Source organism: Macaca nemestrina, chromosome 13 (assembly GCF_043159975.1).
Source record: "Macaca nemestrina isolate mMacNem1 chromosome 13, mMacNem.hap1, whole genome shotgun sequence".
In the NCBI taxonomy this organism is placed as follows: Eukaryota; Metazoa; Chordata; class Mammalia; order Primates; family Cercopithecidae; genus Macaca; species Macaca nemestrina.
Window position 1 is genome coordinate 119672277 of NC_092137.1, and position 21367 is coordinate 119693643.

At 36.2% G+C, this 21367-nt stretch overlaps 1 protein-coding gene across 13 annotated transcripts in view; it reads left to right on the forward strand.

The window, feature by feature from the left end:
- Positions 1-21367, forward strand: part of LOC105490079 (testis specific 10) — a 163389-nt gene that overhangs the window by 39847 nt on the left and 102175 nt on the right. For 7 of the 13 annotated variants that reach the window (XM_011755381.3, XM_011755370.3, XM_011755368.3 and 4 more), the window contains 6 exons: positions 4832-4897; positions 6217-6384; positions 6781-6939; positions 10421-10591; positions 10682-10759; positions 11979-12130. In XM_011755381.3, coding sequence (XP_011753683.1) covers positions 6334-6384; positions 6781-6939; positions 10421-10591; positions 10682-10759; positions 11979-12130 — 611 coding nt within the window. In that variant the 5' untranslated portion in view covers positions 4832-4897; positions 6217-6333. Of the gene's footprint in view, positions 1-4831; positions 4898-6216; positions 6385-6780; positions 6940-10420; positions 10592-10681; positions 10760-11978; positions 12131-21367 lie in introns of those variants that run through there. The other 6 variants (XM_011755377.3, XM_071077293.1, XM_011755378.3 and 3 more) reach the window with 2 other exon arrangements.

A 21367-nucleotide genomic window follows, 5' to 3' on the forward strand; every position in this document is an offset into this window, starting at 1 on the left:
AAATGGATGCTGTTAAAGTATTTGAAGTATATGTAAAAGTAGCTTGAATATTTTGAACATTTTTTTTTTTTTTTTTTTTTGAGACGGAGTCTCGCTCTGTTGCCCAGGCTGGAGTGCAGTGGCCGGATCTCGGCTCACTGCAAGCTCCGCCTCCCGGGTTTACGCCATTCTCCTGCCTCAGCCTCCCAAGTAGCTGGGACTACAGGCACCTGCCACCTTGCCCGGCTAGTTTTTTTGTATTTTTTAGTTTCACCGTGTTAGCCAGAATGGTCTGGATCTCCTAACCTCGTGATCCACCCGTCTTGGCCTCCCAAAGTGCTGGAATTACAGGCTTGAGCCACCGTGCCCGGCCTAAACATTTTTCAATACACTTTTGTTTGTATTGTTACTTTAAAAATTTTTTTAACTTATTTTTTTAATGCCACTTCAGGTGGAATGTATTGTTACTTTTTTTAAAGTAACATTCACAGTTTAATGGTAAATTGATTTCCATCTGTCTTAATTATAAAAATTATCAAAATTGGGCCAGGCATGGTGGCTTATGCCTGTAATCCCAGCACTTTGGGAGGCCGAGGCAGGTGGATCCCTTGAGGCCAGGAGTTTGAGACCAGCCTGGTGGACATGATGAAACCCCATCTCTACTAAAATGCAAAAATATAGCCGGGCATGGTGTCATACGCCTGTAATCCCAGCTACTTGGGAGGCTGAGGCACAAGAATAGCTTGAGCCTGAGAGGCAGAGGTTGCAGTGAGCCAAGATCGCATCATACTCCAGCCTGGGCAAAAGAGTGAGACTCTGTCTCAAAAAAAAAAAAAAAAAAAAAAAAAAATTGTCAAAAGTGAAGAGTGTAATTATGTCTTCCTTGTTTTTGTCTTCAAATTGAAAATTAACTGTACTCCTTCCCAGACTGCGGGAAACCAAATTGACTGAATTCCAACAATGAGAATGCCCTGTTTAGAAGTCATCATTTTTAAAGGGTTGTTAGGGTTTATGTTCTAGAGAGAGTAAGTACTACGTCAGGGTGAATTCTCTGCTATCAAAAGGAAGAATTTTTGGAATGGAAAACATGTAAAATATAAGAGCTAAGATTTACCTAAAACTGTAAGTATTAGCTTTACAGGTGAAATTTTGCCTGGCTTGGCAAACAGTATTTCTAGGAAATAGATATCCCTAAATAATGTGGAATGTTGGGTGTATTTGAGGATTGGAAAGCTATTGGGTGAAAAAGAGGTAAGCAGCAGTCTTAGAGTAGAGATACCGTTGCTGACATAGGGAAAACATCAGGAACTTAATAAAGAGAGAACAAAATGGAAATAGGCCTTTGGGTTGATAGAATGCCCTGAAATGGGGAAATCACCAACCTCAGTAAGTGAATGTCCCCAAATAGAATGGGGATTAGAAAGATGCAAACCCAACACTGGGGATATGAACTCCAGTGTGTGTTGTCATCATTCTAAGATATTAGATGTGCATTTTAGGTTATATTTATGGGGGAGAGATTCCTTGCCTAATTTGTGGGGTAGCACTTGAAACGAGATTTCTAATTTGATTGCTGAGAAAGAATGTTTGGGTTCCTAGTGTTTGAGATTATATGTGGGTATGTGGAGGTAGAGTCTGAGGCTAAAGCTACTTTTAGTTTGTCTGGAATTGAGATAATATTAAATGTATTCACTAGGAACTATTTACTTTTAGTCTTATTTTTAAAGGTCAACAGTAACTTCTTCCATGATTTACTTCATTAAAATATTTTCATATTAACTATTGGCTATTGCTATGTAATAAATTACTTTGAAACCTTAATGCCTTCAAACAACAAATATTGATACCTCACAGGTTCTTGGGTTGGGAGTTCAAGAGTGGCTTAGCTGGGTTGTTCTGGTTCACTGTTTCTCAGGAAATTGTAGTCAAGATGATGGCCAGGGCTGGTGGTTTACACCTGTAATTCCAGCACTTTGGGAGGCCAAGACAGGCAGATCACTTCAGGTCGAGTTCAAGACCAGCCTGGCCAATATGATGAAACCCCATCTCTACTAAAAATACAGAAAACTAGCCGGGCATGGTGGTGGGCGCCTGTAATCCCAGCTACCCAGGAGGCTGAGGCCAGAGAATTGCTTTATCCCGGGAGGCAGAGGTTGCAATAAGCCGAAATCACACCACTGCGCTCCAGCCTGGATGACAAAGCAAGACTCGATCTCAGAAAACAACAAAAAAAAAGATGACTGCCACAGTCATGGCTTGACTGCTACTGGAGGATTTACTTCTAAGATGGCTCACTCAGATGGCTTTTGGCTATTGGCAGGAGGCCTGTTCCTTGCCAGGTGCACCTCTCTCTAGGGTTGCTTCATGTATTCTTTGTGGAAGCTTGTTCTCTCTCCACCTTCCCCTTTCCCTTAGCCAACAATCCAAGAGATAATAAGAGATTTGTAGGGCTTAGTATGACCCAGTCTCAAAAGTTATATGTCATCACTTCCTCCATATTCTCATCTTTAAAAGGGAGTCACTAAGTATAACCTACACTCTAGGGGAGGGAAATTCAGCTCCAGCTATTGAGGGAAGGAGTATTAGAATTTGTGGACATACATTAAAACCACCTCAACTATATGCCTTTGTTTATTCTCTCATCTTGAGTTGTTTATCATTCATGTGTTAACACGGTGTTTACCAGATAATTGAACATGATACTTTGAAATGTGAAGCAGAATTACAATTTTACCTTTATTTCTTCCTACAATTTATATTTTTAATTGACATAGGGGCTATATTATTGGACTGGATCTCTGATAGTCCTTATCATTGTTACTTCTGTATGTGATTCACTAAAAAGTATTTCAGATCCTGCTGTGTGGAAGACATTGTGTAAAGTCTTTGTTTATCCCCCGCCCCACCCTTTGTTTCTGGGGGACAAACAAAGACTTTACACAATGTCTTCCACACAGCAAGCTCTGAAATACCCACCCCCCAATTCCCTGCACACACTCCCTGTCTTTCTCCCTCGCTTTATTTTTCCCTGTAGCACTTGGCTGTTCCTTTCCCCTTCCCTCACTAGGCTCCAGCCATGCTGGTCTCCACACTTAGAACCAACCAGACGTTCTTTTGCCTTAGGATCTTTGTTAGAGCTGTAACTTTTGCCTGCAATGTTTTTTGCCCAGATTTTCACATGTTTGACTTCCTTTCCTCTGAAGTTTTCGGTGAAAGGTCACCTTTCAATGAGGACTTCCTGACCACCCTATTTAAAATTCCAACCTGTTCCTCCATAAATGTTCCCAGTATCCTTAACTCTGCTCTTCTTTTTCTAGTATATTATATAATTTATTTTTTAGGTTTATTATTGTCTATTCTAGCTGGAATGTAGGATCCACAAAGGCAGAAATTTTTATCTGTCTTGTTTACTTAACTCAAGTGCCTAGAACGTGAGTGTTCCTTGTATTATTTTTTGAGAGATTCAATCACTAACATATATTTTGACTATTATCTTTTGTTTTTCTTTTTTTGGCTAGAATGTATGCTCTATGAGGGCAGAGATTTTTGCCTTTTTTACTCATTACTTTACCCAGCACATAACACAATGGCAGGCATGTAGTAAGCATTCATTAACTGTTAAGTAAGTAAAAACATTGGGTTAGCAGTTTTTCATTTGGGCCAGTTATTTTGTTTGTCAGAGTGGAATCAACATTTTTTTTAATCATTGTAAAATTAATGCATGTTTATTATACAAAATTTTAGTCCATATAGAAAAGTAAATGAAGAAAATAACATCTACCATAATCATACCTTGTTATACCTAGACATAATCTTCAACTTATGTATTATTGGTTATGTTTATTTGTAGGATATCTGCGTATAAATTTATTTTTTATGAGAATGTGTCATACTAGATACTCTTGCAGAGTGAATTTTTATACTTAATGTGGAAATCTGAACACATTCAAAGTAGACCTGTATCATTTTAGTGTCTACTTAATAGTAGACACTAAAACATTGAAAATTGTCTATTCAAGACTATACATAAGGTTATCCAAACTGTATGTAATTATGTTCTATTTCTAAGTATTTTACTTTTGAGAAAAATGTTCCAAATAATAGCACCCCTTAATATTTCATAAACTTAAAATATGACTGCCAGAAAAATCGTAGAAGAAAACGTTGGTCTAAAGAACAAATGAAGTACGGTAATTCCAGAGAATTCAAATTTAAAATGTAGTAGGCAAGATCAGGATGCACTTTAGAATAATGAGGGAAAGGTTGATGAATTGCAAAATACATTAAGCAAATATGCTATTAGCAAAGAACTTTACTGCTTTGCATAAAAACTTAGTCACTGTCTTGTAGGAGCATACAGTGTAGTCATATGCTAAATACATGACTATGGGTTCCTATCTTATAAGACTGGGTATGTTCACTGTCATAAATTGATACAAAAAGTATTTTGTGTGTTGAATTGAACCAAGCAATTGAGTTCAGAAGAGAAAGCAGTCTTTTCTGAATGGGATAATTTGGGTCAACTTGTTTTATTCTAGTCATTTTTTTATTGCTTTCCTATTATCTTCAGAATTATAATTAAGACTAACATTTTGTTCCTGTTTATGGGGAATAATTTGGTAAAATATAATCAATTAACATTTTATACAGAACATTAGGTAATTGAAGGGAATTGTTATTTCATCTGGGTAAATAATCTTTTATCATCGAAGGTCGCTAAACAGAGGTTATTTCTTCTTTAAAATATTCACTGTCTTCATGTTTCTTTTTAAGTGACTTCCTTTTTTTGATGTTCTTTTTCCAATTAGTTTAAACATCTTTAATAGAATTTTTTTTTTTTTTTTTACTTCAGATCGAACTCATTTGCCAGCAAAATAATATTGTAGTATTGGAAGATACAATAAAAAGGCTTAAATCTGTAAGTACATTTTTCATAAATATGTGTTAAGGAATCGTTTTTATTTGGTCACTAAACTATATAAAGTCATATCTTTGGCTCTCATGCGTTTCGTGAGGAATAAAATATGTTTGTTTTCTAAAATCTGCACCAGCTGCTAGAGACACAGGGGAACCTCTATCTGTAATAGTGACTTTTTTTTTTGCTGCTTTCATCACTACTACTTTCTTTCCTAGAGGCAAAGAACAACTTTTGGTTGGTTTTATTAATGTCCTTATCTGTTAATTGATTTAAAATGGTGACTAATTCTCAAAATATAAAGTGTGTTTGTTTACACATTAACTTTTATCCCCCTTAATAATAAATATTTTTAAGCCATAAATTTTGTTACATAATTCCAAACAATGTTTTATTTGTCTAACAATGTGAAATGAAAACTGCTCTGTTTAAAACATTTTAATGTTATTTAAAATATTTAAAACCATCTATCTGAAAGTATATTTATAATTGTCTCCCAATAAAGTATTGTTAAATAAATGTTGTCAAAGAAGTGTTTCTAAATATATTGAAGTGAATGCAAATTCATGGGAATGCTTACAAGTATGGAATATCTAGCATTCAGTTAACGTATTTACTCATTGAACAATATTGGACAAAACTTTGATGCTATAACAGATGCTTTAATAGTAGCATATGTTTTTCTTTCTTTCCTTTTTTTTTTTTTTTTGAGATGGAGTCTTGCTTTGTTGCCCAGGCTGGAGTGCAATGGCACCACAACCTCCGCCTCCTGGGTTCTAGCGATTCTCCTGCCTCAGCCTCCCAAGTAGCTGGGACCACAGGTGCGTGCTACCATGCCAGGCTAATTTTTGTGTATTTTTAGTAGAGATGGGGTTTCACCATGTTGGCCAAGCTGGTCTCAAACTCCTGACATCGTGATCCGCCCGCCTCGGCCTCCCAAGGTGCTGGGATTACAGGCGTGAGCCACCATGCCCAGCCTAGTAGCGTATGTTTTTCTAAAGTAAATCCATGCCATTTCTAGGATGTGTGCTAGGTCTGTGGACATATCTGGCCTCTCTAAAATTTCTTTACCATTTTTTCTCCAAAATTATTGAGCAAATTTAAGGATACTTTCAATTAAAACGTAGCATACCCAGAAATGCTGGAAAAGAAAGATATCTAACTGCTTTTTAAAAATTATTGATATATGAATTTTTAAATGTTCAATTTAAAAAATACCAAATTAAATGTTTTTAAGGATCCTGTTTGTTTTCAATTTCACTTAGAAAATGATGCTATTGTTTAGCTTGAAATAATGGCCTAATTTTTTCCTCCTTGGCAAGATAATTTTAGATACTGAAAAAGCACAAAATAAATCTCCTTCTAGACTTGATTCCTTTGTCAAGACTTTGGAAGCAGACAGAGATTACTATAAGAGTGAAGCTCAACATTTGAGAAAGATGATGAGAAGTAGGTCTAAAAGTCCAAGACGCCCATCACCAACTGCCCGGGTAGGTTTTATAAACATAAATATTTTGAAGTTTGTTACCCAGACACTGGCTTTTATTCTTTGTTTTACCTAATTTGGAAATGATTTGTTTTGGTTTGGTGTGAATTGCTGTATCAAAGGGGTTGAGAGACAGAGGTCTCTTTGATGGTGCAGTAGACTACTGATACTGGTTCTTTATCCTCAGCATAAGTAGCACTTGGGAGGTAATCAGACAAATGTGGAATAATTTGGAACGAAGCTGTTCTAAAAAGACGTGGTTTTTAAACTTATATTTTATAATTTCCTTTTGTTATATAGTCTTGTTTTCTTAAATAGAAATTGGTCACTGCTATCAGTAGCACCTTTCTATCAGTACTATATATCAAAGAAGAATTTCAAATTCCTTACATAATTACAGGGTGCAAACTGTGATGTAGAACTTTTGAAGACAACAACAAGAGATCGTGAAGAACTTAAATGCATGCTGGAAAAATATGAGCGCCATTTGGCAGAAATTCAGGGTAATGTCAAGGTTCTTACATCTGAGAGAGACAAGACCTTCCTTCTTTATGAACAGGTAAACTTATAAAAAAACAATTTATGTAAGCAATAACATTGAATTCTAGAGGTATGTAGTTCTTCTTTGAGATCTATGAGACTGCTTAAACCTGCAAATCAAATTAATCTAACATTTGGGGATTACATATGTTTTTAACATATTCTTAATGAAATGTAATACATTTCCAATATAGTAGGTATGTGAGTACACACATATGTTATCCCCATAGCCAAAAAAAGATCATATGCATGCATAAAAGTAGTCTTATTTTTGGAATAAGATATGGAGAAACCGTTAAAAGATAAGGTGTTGTGAGTTCAAGGTAAAAAGATCAAATCCTGACCTTTTCACCTTGAGCTCGCCACACCTTACTGCATCACTTTGGGAACTTTTATGTAATTTACTTAACTTTAGAGAATAAAAGAAGTATGTAGTTTACCTCTGCTTTCTAGCTTAAAATTGCGTAGCTTTTATTAATCAGATAACTTATTTACCCAACAAGTATTAAATCCTATAAATCACCCATATAACTTCTTTTAAAAGTATCACAATTTTTAAACAAATTATAGCTATTATATGTAGGGTTCTAGGCTCACTACTCGAAGGGATAGAAAAATGATAAGATGCTGACCATGTTCTCCTATAAATTTACAGTCTAGTTAGGGAGATAAAGTATATTGTATTTATTGACTTTTATTACTATAAGTGGTCTAGAAGATATTATAAGAAACAAAAGAATTGGGCATTTTTAGGTATGGTGATCAAGGAAATCTTTGTTAAAAGTTATGAAGTATGAGCCCTGAAAAATGAATGGAGTTTTTATTACGCTGAAAGGAACTAGAAGGAACATTCCAGACTAAAGGAATGGTATGAGGCAAAGGATAAAGGTAGGAAAATCAGTGGATAAATAAATTGGTTTAAGACTAGAATAGAGGATGTGTGTCAGTGGAGAAGGGAGAGAGCTAAGACTTGAAAGGTAGATTACACTAGAGCAGGAATCATTATACTTTTTCTGTAAGGCCCAGACAAAAAATACCTTTTGCTTTGCAAGCCATGTGGTCTGTGTTGTAACTAATCAGCCCTATAGTTGTAGGGTGAAAGCAGCTTTGGACAATACATAAATGAATAACTTTGACTGTATTACAATAAAACTTTATAGATACTGAAATTTGAATTTCACATTATTTTTACTTGTTTTAAAATATTCTTTTGATATTTTCCCTAGTCATTTAAAAATGCAAAAATATTTCTCCACTTACAGACTTACAGGAGGCAGGCTAGATGTGGCCTGTAAGTTATATATAGTTTGCTGACTTCTGGACTAAATGGTACAGACTATTCAATGGGCCTTATATGGGGTTTATATTTTGCTTTATAAGCAACAATCTTTTTTTTTTTTTTTTTAAAGGCAGGCAAAATATGACCAAAGTAGCATTTTACAATTTAAAAACTTTAACTTTATGGCAAATTTTTATTTCTCACATCATCTTTCTATATCATCTTCTTATGTAACAATTTCTCCTTTGAGAGAGTTGGAGGAGGGAGAGACCATGGACTCCTCCGTAGAAAGCTGTTACAGTAGTGCACATATAAGGCATTAAGGGACTAAGCAAGGGTGTTTCAGTGGAAATAAATGTAGGGACAGATGCAAAAGACCTTGTGAAGGAAGATTTGACATGATTTGATCTTAGGAAGAAGGAGGGTTACATGACAGTGACTAAAATTCTGTCTTGAATGACTCAGCAATATGGTAATAAAATAAGAAATAGGAGAGTCATTGGTGGTTTGAGGAAAAAGATGTGAGTTTGTTTTTAGACAGAGTAAGATGATGGTAGCACATTCAGGTCGTAATTGCCATCAGGCTGTAAGAACTGTGGGACTGGAGTAGAGAGAGGCAAGAGTTAAATAGTTAGCTTTGGAAGTCATCTGCTTAGCAGTGAGCTTCGCACCTTCAGAGTGGATGAAGTCTCTGAATGAGAAAACTGTACGTAGAGGAGCAGAAAAGTTAAGATATAATATTCAAGAGGCAGAAGGGAACCTTTGAAAGAGACAAAGATGCAGAGAGCTAGGGAGGAACAATGTTATAAGGGAGGAAGGAATCTCAAGAAGAAGCATGTTGTAAACAGCAACAGACATCACTGAAATATCAAGGAGAATAGGAACTGAGAGAAGACCATTATATTTGGTTAGGTCTTTAGTTGAAATTCCACAGAGGGTGGGAGGGTGGGAGCCAGGTTATTCTGGGTGGTAGAGTGGATGGTAAGGAACCATTGGCAATAGTTATAGACCATAGGACTTTTTTTTTTAATGTGTCAAAGGAAGAAGAGACATAGGATGGTAAATTGGTCAGCAGGATCAAGTGACAGGTTTTCAAGATAAGGGAGCACCGTTCATGACTGAAGGCAGGGGAGAAAGTGCCAGTGGAGAGGGCACTATTCAAGAGGAGAAGAAATAATTATGATTGAGTCAGGGAGATCTTAGAAGACACTTTAGGAGATAAGGTTTGGGGTTCTGGTGAAGGCTTAGCTATGGAAATTGGGAAATTACATATTTTCCTTTGGGGCTTGGAGACTGTCTGAATAGACAGTGATCAAAATCAAGAGGAAGGAAGATAAAGAGATATGTGCAGCAAACTATGATATTAAATAATCTGCAGGTTTGGAATAGATTCGGGACCCAAGGATGGTTGAACAGATGTGCAGAGACTATGTTGGGTTATCAGTAAGGATTGGTAGGCCTTTCTGTCCGTGCAAAAGTAGCAGCACATAGGAATGGCATGTGCATTTACGTTTAGGAAGACTGAAATACTATGATAATATTCATTAAACCGGTAGTCTGCCTAAATTGTGCTGAATTTAAATTTACACTACAAAATGAATACATGGAGTATACCAAATGTATTTCTTAGCAAAACATTTTCTGTTGCAATGACTTCCTCCCAATTAATTTTATTGTAGACTTTTGACAAAGATGTTGTAACATGAACTTCTATTTAAATATATCCATTTTCATTTATTTGTATAAACTCATTTTAAAATAAAAATGATATCATTACCCTGCTGCATGCATGTTGATGTAGTTTTGCATTTTAACTGGCTAGATATGCCGGGCGCGGTGGCTCAAGCCTGTAATCCCAGCACTTTGGGAGGCCGAGACGGGTGGATCACGAGGTCAGGAGATCGAGACTATCCTGGCTAACACGGTGAAACCCCGTCTCTACTAAAAAATACAAAAAACTAGCCGGGCGAGGTGGCGGGCGCCTGTAGTCCCAGCTACTCGGGAGGCTGAGGCAGGAGAATGGCGTGAACCCGGGAGGCGGAGCTTGCAGTGAGCTGAGATCCGGCCACTGCACTCCAGCCTGGGCGACAGAGCGACACTCCGTCTCAAAAAAAAAAAAAAAAAAAAAAAAAAAAGGCTAGATATAAGATTTTTTATGTTTATGTGTTCTAAACATAGAACATAAAGCTTGTTAAACCAAATTCTATGATTTAAATAATAGGCACAGGAAGAAATTGCCCGACTTCGACGAGAAATGATGAAAAGCTGTAAGAGTCCTAAATCAACAACGGCACATGCTATTCTCCGGCGAGTGGAGACTGAAAGAGATGTAGCCTTCACTGATTTACGAAGAATGACCACAGAACGAGATAGTTTAAGAGAGAGGCTAAAGGTTGGAAAGGATTTTATTTACGTGAACATAGGTGAAACACAAATGCAGGGATATTGGAATCACTTTATTTTGTTTTTGCTTTTTAATCAGATTGCTCAAGAGACAGCATTTAATGAGAAGGCTCACCTGGAACAAAGGATAGAGGAGCTGGAGTGTACAGTTCATAATGTAAAAAAAAAAAATCTCTTGGCTATAAACACTCACTGACTTTCCCCTTTTCCCTTTTTCTGTGTTCAGAGAAGTTCTTTTATTTTTCTAAGATAGTGTTTATAGTCCTAAAATGCTTAAGGTATTTTATAGTGTAAATTGTCACTTTTTTACTTGCTTATTTCCTTCTAAAAATGTGTTTTTTGGTGTTAGATTGCAAAGTGTGTACTTCAAAAAAATCACTAGGAATTCATTTTCAGGGATCTTATCCACTTTCTTATCTCCATATTTTGTTAAAGATAATATTGCCAGATGTAAAGAAAATGGTTTATTCTATCTAAAGAGTGGATAAGGTAGAGAAAATTTTGATGAAATAAAAATAAGCAAAGTGTATTTAAACTGAGTTTAAATGTGAAACATCACCTTTTTCCTAATCAGATTTGATATGCTACGAATATATATTGATATTGTCACTATATTAACATAATTAAGGGAATTTAACTTTCTATTACCAAATATAATTGAAGATGTTTATAAATTCATCTGTACTGTTTTATTGTAATGAGTTAAAAATATGAGATGGGGGCCGGGCATGGTGGCTCACGCCTGTAATCCCAGCACTTTGGGAGGCCACGGCCAGTGGATCACCTAAAGTCAGGAGTTTGAGACCAGCCTGACCAATATGGTGAAACCCTGTCTCTACTAAAAATACGAAAATTAGCCAGGTGTGGTGGCGTGCGCCTGTAGTCCCAGCTACTTGGGAGGCTGAGAGAGGAGAATTGCTTGCACCTGGGAGGTGGAGGTTGCAGTGAGCTGAGATCGCACCACTGCACTCTAACCTGGGCAACAGAGCGAGACTCCATCTCAAAAAAAAATTACTAGACAGGAGAAAATAATTTTTATTTTCATAATTCTACATTATATAAGTTGTTAATGTTGGGCAACAAATAAATTCTTTTGCAAATAGCATATTTATACTATAGTCAGATTGAACCAGATTAAAAAACGTAGACTGATATATTGTAATAAGCTTTATAGAAAAGCTTTGCAGTGGCTGCTTCTTGGTCCTGCTTCAGAACACCTTATCTGTAAAACCTTCTACAGCAGTCAGGTCTAACCTGATAATCTCATCATGTCAGTCTTGCCACAAACCAGTTTGTTCAGAGGGAATATGTCCCTTCAGGATGATTACTAAGGTGTTTTTAGTGATGGCAGTAACCTTGTCATTCTACTTGTATAGCTTGATGATGAACGTATGGAGCAAATGTCAAATATGACTTTGATGAAGGAAACCATAAGCACTGTGGAAAAAGAAATGAAATCACTAGCAAGAAAGGCAATGGATACCGAAAGTGAACTTGGCAGACAAAAAGCAGAGAATAATTCTTTGAGGTAAACTAAATTACCTTTAAACAGCCAACAGTTTACTATAACTATAGCTCTGCTTTTGATAGTGTATTTTATAATGAAAATTATTTGTCGAGTTCATTTCTGAAAGGATGATTGAAAAGCAGTTGTAGGAACCTCGGCACACAGTGAACAATTTTCCTGAGCTCAATCACAGACTGGTAATGCCACACTTAACCAGGAATCACACTTCTAGTAATCGTACTTTACATTTGTTAAAAACTTCAACTTTTCACTGAAATAGCGTTTACAAAGCTCTGCTGGGTACAAAATATATTTGACTTTGATTGTTAATTTACCTTTATAACTTTAAATTCTGTTTTGGGATATGAACAGTATAAGAAAACACAAAGCACAGGTTTGGCAGTTGCTTAGAGAAAGAGTGATTTAGAATATAATGAAAAGCCATAACAGAGAAATAGGAGCATGTGGTGGAACATCTATTAATTGAATGCAAGTACTATACTTAGCCTTTCCTATGTACTGGTATGGTTGCTGAACACATATCAATTGAAGCAGCCTACGGCAATAAGCTTGGGCGATGGGGTGAATGAGTTTTTGAAGACCTCCACATGAGTGGTTTTACTTTTAGTATCTGTTGATGTGAGAACTAGAGGTTCTACAGATTCATTAAGGTTGAATTTCATTGCATCTATGAACACTGAAGCATAGTAATAGCTTAATATCTAGGTAATGGGTTGATCCGTGCAGCAAACCACCGTGGCACACGTTTACCTGTGTAACAAACCTGCACATCCTTTACATGTACCCCGGAACTTAAAATAAGAAAGAAAAATAGTAGTTCACACTCCTATTAATGCCGAGATTACAGGCATGAGCCACCGGGCCTGGCCTTTCTTAACAAATTTTTAAGTGTATAATCTGATACTGTTAAATGTAAGAACAGTGTTGTAAGGCAGATCTCTAGAGTTTTTCATATTGCATAACGGAACCTCTGTATCCTTTGAACAGCACTCCCTATTTCCCCCTCCAGTCAGTCCCTGGCAACTACCATTTTACTTTCTGTTTCTGAGTTTAACTATTTAGAGACATCTTGTAAGTAGAGTATTGAGTAGTATTTGTCCTTCTCTGGTTGTCTTATTTCACTTAGCAGGATGTCAGTGTTTGTCCACATTGTAGCATATGACAGAATTTCCTCCTTTCTTGAGGCGGAATCTTTAGTTCTTTATCTTTTTGTTCCTTTCTCTTTCTCGCTCCTTTCGTTTTTATAATCCTTTGTTAATGTTCGCTCTCTTGATGGTGTCCCACATATCCCATAGGCTTTCTTCATTTCTTTTTAATATTTTTTCTTTTTTATCCTCTGGGTATTTTCAAATGACCTGCCTTCAAGTTTACAAATTATTTTTTTCTACTTTGTCTAGTCTACTGTTGATGTTCTCCAAGAAAGCTTGTCTTGGGCTGGGTACGTGGGCTCACGCCTGTAATCCCAGCACTTTGAGGGGCCAAAGCAGGAGGATTACTTGAGTCCAGGACTTTGAAATAAGCCTAGGCAACATAGCAAGACCTTGTCTCTACAAAAATAAAAGTATCTTTTTATTAACAGATGTTATTTATGTAGTCAGATTTATTCATCTTTCCTGTTTGATTTATGATTTTATCCTTTTTTTTTTGAGACAGAGTCTCACTCTCTCACCCAGGCTGGAGTACAGTGGGTGATCTCGGCTTACTGCACACTCCGCCTCCCGGGTTCACGCCATTCTCCTGCCTCAGCCTCCCGAGTAGCTGGGACTGCAGGTGCCCACCACCATACCTGGCTAATTTTTTCTATTTTTAGTAGAGACGGGGTTTCATGGTGTTAGCCAGGATGGTCTCGATCTCCTGACCTCATGATTCACCCGCCTCGACTTCCCAGAGTGCGGAAATTACTGCGTGAGCCACTGTGCCCGGCCTAATTTATGCTTTTTTTTTGCACCCAGCCTAATTTAGGCTTTTTTTTTTTTTTTTTAACTGAGAAAATATTTTTCTCAGTTATAGGAACATGAAGGTATGTTCCTATATTATCTTCATATTTATATCTGTAATTTACCAGGAGTGTATTTTTGTATATGTTGTGAGGCAGTGGGCAAGTTTTGGTTTATTTTGCTTTTTAACATATGATAACTCAATTTTCCCAGCAATATTTGTTGAAAAGATTGTCCTTGACCGCTCTGCAGAGATGTGTTCCTTATAAATAAATATCTGTGTATGTGTGTATTTCTAGGGTCAGTAATCTGTTCCATTTGTCTTTTACATGGTTCTTGTACCATTACAAAACTTCCGTAATTACTATAACTGTAAAAGTGTTAAATCTATAAGAACGAATCTACCTTGTTACTCATCAAGAAAGTCTTGACTATTGCCAGCCCTTTGCATTTTCAATTTTCATATAAATTTTAGAGTGAGCTGGTCAAAGTCCACCCCGAAAAAGAAAAACCCTATTAAGATTTTAATTGGCATTGAATTGAATAATAGATTAATTTTGAAATACTTTATTTTTATGTTATTTGAGTCTTCTGGGCCACCATAAACATTGTATATCTCTCTATATATATTTTTCAGTTTTGCTCCATAATGTTTCCTATTTTTTGTGTGTAGAGAGGTCTTACATTTATTTTGTTAAATTCATAAGTACTCAGTATTTTGAGATTATATTATTTTTAAAAATTGTGGCTGGTATATAAAAATAAAATTGATTTTTATATTTTGGTGTGGTATCCAACAGTCCTGCTAACTTTTCATTATTTTTAATAACCCATCTACAGAAGTTTTTTTTTCATTTGTGTATACAAAATCATGTTATCTGCAAGTATTCTTTTCCGGCCTCTCTAATTCTTACACATTTTATTTTTCTTGCCTTGTTATATGAGAATTACTTCTAATTAACTATTGAATATATTTCTTGTAGGTCTCTTGATAACTATGTAATATTAGATTTAAGAACATTTTCTTCTATTTTTATTTTGCCCAGATATTAAAAAATCATGCATGAATGTTGAAATTGATCTGATAATTTTTATTCATGTATTTAGATGGTCACATTATTTTTCTCCTTTATTCTGTTAAAATGTGAACTTACACTGATTAATTTTATAATACTAAACCAACCTTATAGGGTAGAATAAATACAGATTGGTCACGCTATATTATACTTGTTACTTATTATTGGTCTAAGTTAACTAATATTTTGTTTTGTATATTTACATCTATTTTTGTAATTTAGATTGACTGATACTTTACCTTTCTTATGGCTTTTATTTTATTTTTTATTATTTTTGAGACAGAGTTTCGCTCTTGTTGCCCAGGCTAGAGTGCAATGGCGCGATCTTTGCTCACCACAACCTCCGCCTCCCGGGTTCAAGTGATTCTCCTGCCTCAGCCTCCCGAGTAGCTGGGATTACAGGCATGCGCCACTACACCAGCTAATTTTGTATTTTTAGTAGGGATGGGGTTTCTCCATGTTGGTCAGGCTGGTCTCGAACTCCCGACCTCAGGTGATCCACCTGCCTCAGCCTCCCAAAATGCTGGGATTACAGGCGTGAGCCATCGCACCCCGCTGTCTCTTACGGCTTTTTTAAATCAGATTTTGATATCAAGGTAATGTAAACTCATACTATAATACTCTTTTACTCTTTTTAATTCATTTTGTCTTCTGTCATTTTGTGGAACAGTTTGTATGAGATTGGAGTTGTAGAACTTACCAATAAAGTCATTTGGATGTCATCTTTTCTTTAAGGGAAGGTTTTATTTCATTTATTTATTAAAGAAATAATTTCTTATGCCAGTCAGTATATATATGTAAGTATTTTTCATTTTGTCTAAATTTTTAAAGCTATTTAGTATAATGTTATTTATAATATCCTGTGAACATTTTAATGTACGTAGAGTCTGTAGTTATTTCCTGTTTTTCTATTCTGGAATTGGTGGTTTATTAGTTTTTTCCAAAGACCAACATTTTGCTTTGGTTTTGATCCTCTCTATTGTTTGTTTTTATTATTTCATAAACTTTCTTCTTATTTTATTATTTCCTTTCTTCTATGTTCTTTAGACTTCTTTTTGTCTTGAATTTTCTTCAGATGAATGCTTACATTTTTACTTTTTGGGCCTTTTTTTCTAATAGAAACATGTAAAGCTTTAAATTATCCTCAAAATACTTCTTTAGGTATATTCTAAAAGTTTTGATATTTACTATTTTCCGTATAAAAATTTTTTCTCCTTGGAGAGCTGTCAGTTTTTTCATTATATATTTTGATGGTATGTTATTAGGTGCATATGCATTTACAATTTTTCTATTAGTAAGTGACTTTCTTTATCTCTACTCATGTTTCTTACCTCTTTGTGTGATATTAACATAGCTATACCAATTTTCTTTCAGTATTCATTTTCATGAAAAATATTTTCTTTTGCTGTCAACCTTTCAGTGTCCTTATGTTTTAGACATCTTTCATAAATAGCATGTGTTAAGTTTTTAAAATTTAATCTGATATCTTTTATATTTTAGCTGGACCATTTGGTCCATTTGTATTTTATTATATCTTTGGGTTTAAATCTAATGTCTTATATACTTTCTGTTATTATCAATTATATGATTCTTGCCTTCTTTCGGATTGATGGGGTATTTAAAAATCATTTTATTGTTTTCTGTCAGCTTAAAAATCATTCTAGAAGTCATAAACTCATTTATTTTTCTTTTAGTGATTACCTGAGAATTGCAAGAACCTTAGAACAGTAACTCCATTTACCCATCTAAACTTCTGTACCATTTTAAGCCAAATATTTTAATAACACATATACATATGTGTGTATAAATATATATATATAAACTGAGTAAAACACTTATTGTTGTTTGCTCAGTCAATATTTGTTTAGATTTACCTGTACATTTATTCTTTTCATTGCCCTTCATTCCTTTTGTTGCCCTTGAGTGATCTGGAATCCTTTTTCTGTTAGAAAAATATCCTTTAGAATTTATTTTAGAACTTTGTCTGAATTTAAGTTTTTGGGGTCCTATATATATATTTTCAGATTCAGGTCATTAATATGCAATAACATATGGTCAGTTTGATGAATGTAGACAATTGTATATAGCTGTGTAACCATACTTTAAAGAAGATACAGAGCATTTCCTTCCCTCCAGATAGTTTCCTTATTCTCCTTTCCAGTCAGTTCTCCTCCTCCCCATTGCCTGACACTTATTACCGCAGGTAAATTTTGCCTGTATCTGAGTTTCTTAGAGGGAGTCCCCACTTTGCACGGTTTCTATATGCATTAATTTGGTTAGTAGGGTTTAGTTAAGTAATATCAGTTCTCTACCAACATAGTTTCAGTTACCAGAGTAATTACTGTGAGTAATTGCATTAAGTACAAACTTACTGCTAGCTCTTTAATCTACAGATGCCTAAGAAAATAACAGATATAAATCATGACCAGTGACCAATCACATCACATCTTTTAAAGTCTGTGGGTGATTGATCAGTGACATGTTAATCAGTTTATGCTTAGATAGCAAAGTCTGTTGTTCTGTTGCCTCCTTCCCAGTGACAAACGTGACATTTTATAACACAGATAGTTGAAAGGGGGAATTGGCCATCAAAGATGAAAATGCAACAAAGAAACAAAAAGTTAAAACACTGGAAGCAAAATTTGAGTCAAATGTAAAGGGAATTAAGGAAGAAGTAGCTGTCATCGAACTGTTGACACTGCTGCCATTAAAGAGATTCTAGATATGCCTCCAGGGAAACTAATAAAGGCAACCTTATCAACATAAGTGAAGAAAGTGGCCGGGCGCGGTGGCTCAAGCCTGTAATCCCAGCACTTTGGGAGGCCGAGACGGGCGGATCATGAGGTCAGGAGATCGAGACCATCCTGGCTAACACGGTGAAACCCCGTCTCTACTAAAAAATAGAAAAAACTTGCCGGGCGAGGTGGCGGCGCCTGTAGTCCCAGCTGCTCGGGAGTCTGAGGCAGGAGAATGGCGTGAACCGGGAGGCGGCGGAGCTTGCAGTGAGCTGAGATCTGGCCGCTGCACTCCAGCCTGGGCGACAGAGGGAGACTCCATCTCAAAAAATAAATAAATAAATAAATAAGTGAAGAAAGTGTGACAAAAAGGATGAAGGCAGTCCAGTAGACGTGACATTGGCAAAAGCCATTATATTAAAAGAACTCTCCGAGATGTTTCATGCCATTGAAAGCATAAAGGGTAAAACGTGGAAGCTGATCCAAACTTAGAAAGGTGTATAACAATTTGCCAAGACATAAAAAACATGCTTGCTCTGTATTTTGTTTTGATAAGAGGTGGCAAGCACTGTTCAAACTACTCTTGATAAACTAACTTTTTATAAAGAATCATGTTAATTCTCAATGTATCTAATGTTTTAATTTACAACATAATAAATACTAGTTTTTAAAACATTTTGCTATATACTTATAAATGACAGTAACAAAGTTGTATTTTGACAAAAAATTTAAAAGTTATGGAAACGGTGTTTTTCTCATTGATCATTAAAGATTACTTTGCCTGGACGACTTGTACAGTCATTTTTGTGGTCCTGCATGGCTGTCAAAGTTGGGGATGCCTACATATGTACTGATACAATACACTTTTTTTTTGGCTAGGCACGATGCCTCATGCCTGTAATCCCAGCACTTTGGGAGGCCCAGGCAGGTGGATCACGAGGTCAGGAGATTCAAACCAGCCTGGCCAACATGGTGAAACCCTGTCTCTACTAAAAATACAAAAATTAGCTGGGCGTGGTGGCGCATGCCTGTAATCCCAACTACTCGGGAGGCTGAGGCAGGAGAATCGCTTGAACCAGGGAGTCGGAAGTTTCAGTGAGCCGAGATCCCACCACTGTACTATAGCCTGGTGACAGAGCAAGACTCTGTCTCAAAAAAAAAATTATCTATCTATCTATCTATAGATAGATACACTTTTTTATAAAGTGTGTACTTTTTTGTATCTTGTTTCTTTCGATAGAAGTTTTTAAAGAATCATCACTTATAAAAGTATTAATAGTACAATTTTTAAAATATTTCTAATATGAACCTTTTCTTTTTTATTTTATTAAATTTCCATAGATTTTTGGGGAACAGATGGTGTTTGGTTACATGAGTACATTCTTAAGTGATTTGTGAGATTTTGGTGCACCTATAACCCGAGCAGTATACACTGTACCCAATTTGTAGTCTTTTATCCCTCACCCTCCTCCCACTCTTTCCCCTAAATCTCCAGAGTTCATTGTATCATTCTTATGCCTTTGCATCCTCATAGCTTAGCTCCCACTTATGAGTGAGAGCATAAGATGTTTGGTTTTCCATTCCTGAGTTACTTCCCTTAGACTAATGATCTCCCGTTCCATCCAGGTTGCTGCGAATGCCATTATTTCATTCCTTTTTATGGCTGGATTGTATTCCATGGTATATATACTACAATTTCTTTATCCATTTATTGATTGATGGGCATTTGGGTTGGTTCCATATTTTGGAAATTGCTAATTGTGCTGCTATAAATGTGTGTATAAGTATCTTTTTTGTATAGTGACTTATTTTCTTCTGGGTACTCAGTAGTTGAATTGCTGGCTCAAATGGTGGTTTTACATTTAGTTCTTTAAGGAATCTCCACACTGTTTTCCATAGTGGTTGTACTAGTTTACATTCCCACCAGCAGTGTAAAAGTGGTCCCTTTCACCACATCCCCGCCAACATCTGTTGTTTTTTTATTTTTTTGATTATGGCCAATTCTTGCAGGAGTAAGGTGGTATCACATTGTGTCTTTGATTTGCATTTCCCCTATCATTAGTGATGTTGAGCATTTTTTAATTTGTTTGTTGGCCATTTATATGTCTTCTTTTGAGAATTATCTATTCATGTCCTTAGCCCACTTTGTGATGGTATTGTTTGTTTTCTTATTGCTAATTTGTTTGAGTTCCATGTAGATTCTGGATATTAGTCCTTCGTCGGATGTATGGATTGTGAATATTTTCTCCCACTCTGTGTGTTTTCTGTTTACTCTGCTGAGTGTTTCTTTTGCTGTGCAGAAACTTTTTAGTTTAATTAAGTCCCACCTACTTATTGTTTTTGTTCCATTTGCTTTTGGGTTCTGCCTAAGCCAGTGTCTAGAAGGGTTTTTTTTAATGCTATCTTCTATACTTTTTATGGTTTCAGGTCTTAGATTTCAGTGCTTGATCCATCTTGAGTTGATTGTTGTATACAGTGAGAGATGAGGATCCAGTTTCATTCTTCTACATGTGGCTTGCCAATTATCCCAGCACCATTTGTTGAATAAGGTGTCCTTTCCCCTACTTCATATTTTTGTTTGCTTTGTCGAAGATCAGTTGGCTTTAAGTATTTGGCCTTATTTCTGGGTTCTTATTCTGTTCCATTCGTCTAAGTGCCTATTTTTATATCAGTACCATGCTTTTTTGATAACTGTAGCCTTGTAGTATAGTTTGAAGTTGGATAATGCAGTGCCTGCAGGTTTGTTCTTTTTGCTTAGTCTTGCTTTGGCTATGTGGGCTCTTTTTTGGTTCCATGTGAATTTTGGAATTGTCTTTTCTAGTTCTGTGAAGAAGTATGGTGTTATTTTGATGGGAATTGCATTGAATTTGGATATTGCTTTTGACAGTAGGTTCATTTTCACAGTATTGATTGTACCCATCTATGAGCATGGGACGTGTTTCCATTTGTTTGTGTCATCTATGATGTCTTTCAGCAGTGTTTTTTTTTTTTCCTTTTTTTTTTTGAGATGGAGTCTTGTGGGCATGCAGTGGCACGATCTCAGCTCACTGCAAGCTCCGCCTCCCAGGTTTATGCCATTCTCCTGCCTCAGCCTCCCGAGTAGCTGGAACTACAAGTGCCCGCCACCTTGCCCGGCTAGTTTTTTGTATTTTTTAGTAGAGACGGGGTTTCACCATGTTAGGCAGGATGGTCTCGATCTCCTGACCTCGTGATCCGCCCGTCTCAGCCTCCCAAAGTGCCAGGATTACAGGCTTGAGCCACCGCGCCCGGCCTCAGCAGTGTTTTATAGTTTTCATTGTAGAGATCTTTCACCTCCTTGGTTAGGTATATTCCCAAGTTTGTGTGTGTGTGTGTGTGTGTGTGTGTGTGTGTGTGTGTGTGTGTGTGTGTGTGTTTTTTTTGCAGCTATTATAATAGGGGTTGAGTTCTTGAATTGATTTTCCGCATGATTGCTGTTGGTGTGTAGCAGTGCAACTGATTTGTGCACAT